Here is a 7,797-nt window from a genome sequence, read left to right as displayed (position 1 = left end):
TAATAAGAGGGTTGATTTTCAAACTTAAAATTTATGAAAGTTGGTATCTTCCTATCAGCCTTGATCCATAGGGAGGTTTGTGTAATTGGTCGGTTCGGCTAATTGACTGAATATTTTTGGTTAACTCTTCATTATAACTTAATCGTACTCTGATTGAATCGAATTTTCAATTAATCGAATTAAATTATAATTAATTATGGCTTTTAACAACCTAACTACTTGAGACTCATGAGTATAAGAGGCGCTTAGGACCTTAGGTGACGGCCACAGTGAGGGTGGAACTAGTGATGGCTGGTTTCTGGAGGGTGGAGTTGTGGACGACCTGGACACTGGTCGTTCATTGAGTTGTCGGCGTCATTTCTTCTCACTAGATAGTTGGCGTCATTTCTTCTCACTAGATAGTTGGGATTCTAGGAAGTCGTCGCTAACTCATTTGCCGAATGGGAACTTGGAAACCCTAATTCCCAAATGCAAACGATGGATTCAAGTGGAAGCACTAGAAGCCGAAGGAGTGGTTCGAAGTTGGGAAAGGGAATTAGGGCTCTCAAGAAGCTCAGGAAGGTGGAAGGCTGGAAGCTGAAGGGGCAGTGTGAACTGGGAACTACAAGCTGCCAGCTGCATGCAAAGTGGGATCTAGGAACCCTAAAATCCTAAATTATATAATTTATATTTAATTATTAATTAATTAGATAAATTGATCAACTGAAATCCACTTTCTCCATTACTAAACCAAACAATCAAATTTATCCAATTATATAACCAAACCAAAGTGACTGAATTTGATTGATTAATTCGGTTAAAACCAAATTATGCTCACCCTTTAGGTAAGGGTAGCAATTAACCTTTGTGATAAAATTTGAAAGTGTGAGTCATGGATGAAACATGGCACTTAAACTGAAATATGAGAGATTTGAATAACATTATCGCTATCAGCAATCACTTAATCTTAGTTGCTATTATATCCTTCCATGTGCATTACACTAACAGGTGTGCAAATTGCAAATTGTTGATTGCTCAGGGTTGGCATCCCTCCTTTTGAATCAGTAATACATTTCTTGCGTTGTTGGAAAATTGAAACATGCCATGGGCAGACACATTGTGCTCTAATGTCAATCAAAGGATTCATCCTTTTCCAAATAAGGCTACGGTTAATGAGATGTACAAAGTGAAGTAGGTTGACATTAAAGATGATCAAAGCATTTGTCCCATCACAACGTGCCCACAGTTCCAGCCCAAGATTCGATTGTAATATGTACAAGAGAAGTATACCATACAAACACAAGGCAAACAATGTGATACTAGACCCATTTTAAATGGAAGGACCAGATCTGAGCACCCTCTCTAGTTTCTCAGCCTTGGCATAGTCCTTCTCTGTGAGGGGACCTGCGGGAAAAGCTGTGATTTCTACAACCAGATGTGGAGTTGGGAGCTCATCAAACAGAGCTCTCACATTGTTACAACACACACTTTCCCCGTGAGCGCTCTCCCTCCTTATTTGACAACCCTGCAAACATAAGCAGCCTTCAGGATCCATCTGGATCAAGGATTTTTTAAGAGAGAAAAGGAAAAGAAAATAAAGAATTCAATATTTCATTGTATGCTATATCTATATCAAGTACTATTAAGTGTGAAAAAGTATTCAAATATGATTTAAGATTCTTAAAAAATCAAAGGTTGGGTGACATTTAAATTGTAGAACAAAATATATGTCCATTGATTTACTTTATCTTTTGAAAGGGAACCTTGATGCAATGGTAGAGTTGTTGTCATGTGACCCAAAGGTCATGGGTTCAAGGCGTGGAAATAATCTCTTACAAAAATGGAAGGAAGGTACGACAACATACTAGAGATCCATCATGGTCCAATCCTTCCTTAAGCCATGCATGGGTAAGAGCTTTATGTACCAGGCTGCCCTATTTTTTGTTTACTATATGTTTTATTTTCTTTCTTCTTGTTCTTAATGACCAAATAAGAAAAAAGTGAATCTCTTCACATTTCCCATTCCTTTTCCTCACATTTCCAAGTTCAAAATGGGGCCTTTAGTTCCATTCTAATCAAGAATTTTGTGAGAGATGGAAAAAGAAAATAAGAAGAAAATCAATTTTTTGCATGATTTTCTGTGTGTCCAATACTATTTAAATAAAAAGTTATCCAAATATGATTGTAAATAAAAAAAAATCAAAATCAATAACATGCAAAATAAAACTTTGTACATTGATGTATATATATATATTTTCTTTCTCATAACTAGACAAGAAAAGGTTCTCATTTCTTTCCATTCATGTTCCAAGTTCCAAATGGAGCCTCAGACTCCTATGGCATTTAAATAAATCTTCCAAATAACAAACTGAATTAGATAAGTAAGGTGATTATAATAAAAGTCTGTTTTCTAAAAAGTCTCATTCTTTCAATAATTTGTTTATGAAGATCTATTACCTTGTGAGAGGTGGCATCTGTGAAGTGATCATCATCAGACAGGAGGGAGGCAATGGCTTTCAAGAGGCGCCGGCCTTCAGACTTGGAAGGTACTCTATAATTCCTCTTAAGAGTACCTTTTGTCGTGGGGTGCCATTTGCTCACTAATTTTCTCCTATCAGCAGCTTCATTCTCTACTTAAACAAAATGAAGATGAATTACGCCTCCATTTTTTTTTTTCCATTACAGCTGCAAATCAAGGCTTCTTCCAAGGATGTCAAGAAAATTAATTAGCTAAAAATCGAGATGTAAAGGAGAAAAATTGAACCCAGGGGATGAGGGGTAAAGTAAAGACACAAAACAAGCCAATTGAAGTGCTAATACTTCTATCTGTTAGTCACGCAAGATAAATTTTCTGGTTATGCTCATCAGTCTAGCTAACTCTGCCTGCTCAACCAGATAACAGTGAGCCGTCAAGGGTATGCCAATTGGTGCTGCGAAGAATTTAGTATCATATGCTTATCCTATATAAAGAACAAGGTGCTAGAACATGTAGTTAAAACCAGCCATTTTCATGCAACCAATATTTTAAAAGGCTTAATTGAGGCTTGCCTCAAGGCAAGGAATGTCATAATATGACTTGGCTTCTAAAACTCTTAAACCTCAACCTTTCCAAAATAATTGAGTTGTATCTTAGACCTTGAAAAAAATTTGAACTTTGTAATGTTGTAGCAATCTCTTGTCATGGTTTATGTAATGAATTCAGGTAGCAATTTTTGAATGGCCAAGTAGTTTGCAAATTATGTTTGATTTTTTTTACACTATATTTTGTGATTTCCTTCTTTTCTTTTTTCTTTTCTTTTTTTAAAATATATATAATTTATTTACATATTTTTATCCAAAAAAAATCAAAACGCTTTATGCCCCAACGCCTTAAGGCTCACACCTTGCCTCTTAAGGGTTAGAATGCCTCGCCTTACACCTTCACCTTTTAAAACATAGTACGCGAGTAATCAATGATGAGGACAACCATCACAATGATACTTTTGAAGCATTCAGATTCTGAAACCTTCCCATGAGCATGGAAAAACACATGCCACTTATAGTAAAGAAACAATGAACAACAGACCAACGCATTTGTTCAGAGACTAAAACAGATAGTCTTCGCTACGACCATGTTTAGCTGGTTGATCCCACCATATATATATATATATGACTCGTGCCCTTTCCAGTCCCTTATAGATGGTAGACCAGACATAGTACAGGACATAGTCAATTCAATTCAGTTCAGTTTGTGATATCTAGTCCTATAAAAGAAACACACCATAGAGTTCTAGATACTCTTCAACTCTAACAAAGAGGGGAAAAAAAAAAGAAAAAAGAAAAAAAGAACTCATAGTTACTAACCGAAAAACAGTTATCTTCATGTGCAGCTAAATTCCACCCTTTAACAGACTTGCCAAGTCAGTCTTTTCGTTGCTTCAGAAACAGTTAAAAGCCTGTGCTTCATATCTATGTTCAGCTTCTATCCTCAGCTAGATGACAAAATACTAGCACATAACTAGCTAGAAATATCCAAGACATTGTTGTTGACACATTTTGCTCATTGTTTTTTGAAGAACAATTTAGAAAAATGGCAACAGTTCTTCTACACGCCACCACAGAGACCATCTGAACAAGATGCCATTAAAAGAAACAAAGAAATTTCTATTTCATATTGCTTAAAATGCCTGTTAAACAGGCCCATATGCTTCACTACTCATTATTAACAAAAAATGAAAGAAAATTTCATAAATTTCAAAAATCGTTAAAAAATGTATGAGCTTGTCATCCTCAGCTTCTTGCTACTTTCTTGCTGCCTTAATGCCAATAGTTTGATTTCCATAATCACTATAAAGTAAACCATTTCCACCATGAAAAAAACAAAAATAAAAAAGTAATTTGAAACCACTTGAACAATATTTGCCCTTCATTATACACTAGGGCATGTTTGCCTCATGGAATTCATAGGAATAGAGTGGAATAAAGTTGCATTTGGTTTGCAGAATTATTATTCCAAGGAATAAGATGGAATAAGAAATTTGCAAACAGAGTTGTTAGATTGCCACTTTACCTAAAACTTTAGCTATTAGGTTGTGAGCCAACAATGTCTATCAAGCTTTAATGCTCTCCTGCACGTGCAACCCAATAGCATGTGGAGAGATACACACACAATACATAACACTCATTAAAGGGAATACAATAGTTTTTAAACATAATAGAATAAATACAAGCAACAAGACTAAAACCCAAGAACTCTTGATAACCAGCTCTAATACCATGTTAGATTACTACTTCACCTAAAAGCTTAAGCTATTAAGTTGTGGGCCAATAATGTATATCAAGCTTTAACGAGAGTTAAGAATTATTTCTTTTGTATTCCCTTATATTCCATCCAACGTGGAATAAGAAAGGAAATGCCTATTCTTCAGAATTCCATGAACCAAAAGTGACCAAATATGGATGGAAAAGAGGAAGAATTAATAATTTAGAAAAGTCATTCATACAAAGGCTCGTGTTATTCCATCCTACATGGGATAGGATAGGATAGGAATAGTCGTTCCCAAGGTGTAAGTTGGGAATAATCATTTCTTATATATCCCATGTTATGGACTCACATAAATTTTTACATTGTCTTCTATCTTATAATAACACATCTTCTTTTTGTAACATATCAAATCCTCATATTATGACCGTTTATAATTAGGAATAGACATTCCACGAACCCAAATGGGCCACCTAACCTAAAGATTCATTTGGAACTTGGAAAACATGAAGGAAATGAAAGAAAAATATGAAAATTTTACTTTCTCTTGTTATATGTAGCAAAATCAATTATCAAATCATTTGACATATAATTTTTATTCATTTTCAATCAAACTTAAATAGGTTTTAGAGAGAAAATATAATGAAAAATTAATTTTCAAATTATTTCTCTTCACTTTTCTCTTAAAAATCATTGATCCAGTCAAAGTCTAAACAAATAGAACTCCATAAGTTCATTCATAAAGGGAAGAAGACAAAAGAGGGGTGGGGGTTGGGGAGGAGAAAAGAAAAAGCAAGACAAGATGATCATGGAGACTGGAAAAAAGAAAATGCGAACCTGGTTTCCTCTGTAAGTTCTCAAGCCACTTAGAGAACCCCAAATCATCAGCACCCGTTTCCAAATCTATATTAAAAAAAAAAAATCAATCAGCAAGGCAACATACTTTGGAAGATTATCAAATGAAAAAAAAAAAAAATGAAAAATCAGCAGTACCAATTTCCAAATCTAGGGGAAAAAATCAATAATTACACAGAAGGAATAGAAAACAACTGGTACTTCCCTCAAGAATAGAAATTGAAAAGAGTGATCGCTACCATCTACAATACAGACTTAAATCCATACTTCAGATCCAATAAAGCATGTTAAAAAGAAGATAAACCCCAGTGTGAGGATGGGTGGAGAACTTGACCCATTACAAAATTCATAATAATATTAACACTTTCCCTCAAATTATAAATTGAAAAGAGAGCCAGCTATCATCTATGCTACAGCCCCAAGAACAGTGTTCCAAAAGAAAATAAGATGAACCCCATAAACGCGAACCTGAGACAAGTGGGCTCGCAGGAGATCCAGCTAAACCAGCTTTCAGGAGCGCATAGAAGATGCAGAGCCTACCAACCCACAGCACAGGAGTCTCAAGCAATGAGGCGTGGGTATTTGTAAAAACAGTGGATTTCCCACTTGATCCCTTCCTCGCGTACAGAAATTTCTTCAAAGCTTTGGTGGGGTAATTAGCAAAACCCGGAAAGAGGGTTTTGGGGAGCAAAATTGTGAAGTTGGGATGATGGGTGTTCGTAATTTTGGGGGGGAAAGGTGATGGGAAAGTGGTCTGAGCAACAGGGGAAGGCATCTCCACGTTGCTGCTGCGAAGCTCTTTGAACTGCGAAGTCAAAGAACGAAGGAGGGGGGAGTGATGCGGATGGCTGATGGAAGAGACGGCGTCGTTTTCACCAGTTATTGTACCAAAAAAATATTGCTTTAAAATATGCACAGGATATAATTTGTCCTTTTTTTATTATCACCAGTTATGATTTTGTTGTGTAGTTTTGAAATGCTTTCTTATTTTTCATGTTAAGTAATATAGTGATTCTTACTCTGTTTAGTGTTACGATTGAAAATATGAAATCAAAAATTAAAAATAAAAAATAAGAATGAAAAATAGAAACAAAAAATAAAAAACTAATAGCCTATTTGATTAATATTTTATAACTAAAATAAATTAAAATTTTGACTAAATAAATTCTAATTATTGTTCTGAAATCAAATAACAACTACAAAATATAATTAAAATAATAAAAGTACAAAGCAATATAAATTAAAATTATTATAATAAAAAAATTATTATAATTATTTACTTTATTATTATATTTCAAAATCTGCTTTATAAGAACAATCTTATTATATATATGACAATATAATAAAAATACTTTGCAAATATATTTTATTTGAAATGTTATGGACGTTTTTTATTTTACTTATATTTTAAATTCATATGATTATTTTATTTTTTTAATTAAAAAGTATAGACACTAAAATATTCTAACAAAAAGTTGCCAAAATAATACTAAAAAATCATAAATTTTGACTTTCAGTTTTTTCACAAACTACAAAAAGCGTTGAGAAAATAGAAAATTGACAACATAAACAAAAGCATTTTCATAATTTTTTTCTTCTTCAATCTTGTATGGAAACAAAAACCAAAAAAAAAAACAAACCCCAAAATAGAAATGATACCATATAGGCTCTTAACTTTTTGATTTCATTCTTACCTTAGATTGTTTCATTTTTCAATGGCAAATATTGGAGAGAAGTTTTTCTCGAGAATAAGTCCATGTTTTTTTTTTGTTTTGGAAACAAGAAGAGTGCTTTGAAAATGCAAGTCAGCACTCACTTCCAAATCACTAGTTGAAAGACAACAATTTTCAAATAACTTTTAAACAAAAAAAAAAAATCATATCGACATTTGTCAATCGAAAGGTATAATTTAGAGTTAGTCTCATATACTTGATGAGTCCAAATATTTATGTAACATCTTGCAATTGATGAATTCTAAATTCTACTTCTTGACAGATCTCTTTTTTATATTCCACATAAATTGCATTGAAGCCTCAATCAACCATGCCCTTAAACTTTTATCTTTTGTCATCTACTTTTAAGTGTAATTTAGTTATTTTTTTTCGAACAGTTAAATTATATTTTAGAAATTATGCAAGCAGCGAGCAAATAACACACACCACTTTTGACAAAACAATTATGTAACTTTATTTCCTCATTAGATGGGTTCAAATAACACTGTT

At 33.6% G+C, this 7,797-nt stretch overlaps 1 protein-coding gene across 1 annotated transcript; it reads right to left on the bottom strand.

Moving 5' to 3' along the window:
- Positions 1 to 1,104: 1,104 nt before the first annotated feature.
- On the bottom strand, positions 1,105 to 6,481 carry LOC131149726 (uncharacterized). The gene is made up of 4 exons (XM_058100427.1): positions 6,044 to 6,481; positions 5,558 to 5,623; positions 2,437 to 2,609; positions 1,105 to 1,504 (listed from the first exon to the last, which is right to left on the bottom strand). The coding sequence occupies exons 1-4, from the start codon at positions 6,348 to 6,350 to the stop codon at positions 1,310 to 1,312; spliced, it is 741 nt and encodes a 246-aa protein (XP_057956410.1). The 5' UTR covers positions 6,351 to 6,481; the 3' UTR covers positions 1,105 to 1,309.
- Positions 6,482 to 7,797: the final 1,316 nt, after the last annotated feature.

Source organism: Malania oleifera, chromosome 2, assembly GCF_029873635.1.
Source record: "Malania oleifera isolate guangnan ecotype guangnan chromosome 2, ASM2987363v1, whole genome shotgun sequence".
Classification (NCBI taxonomy): Eukaryota; Viridiplantae; Streptophyta; class Magnoliopsida; order Santalales; family Ximeniaceae; genus Malania; species Malania oleifera.
The sequence above is the reverse complement of the archived record's forward strand: the minus strand, read 5'-3'. Positions and strand labels throughout refer to the sequence as shown.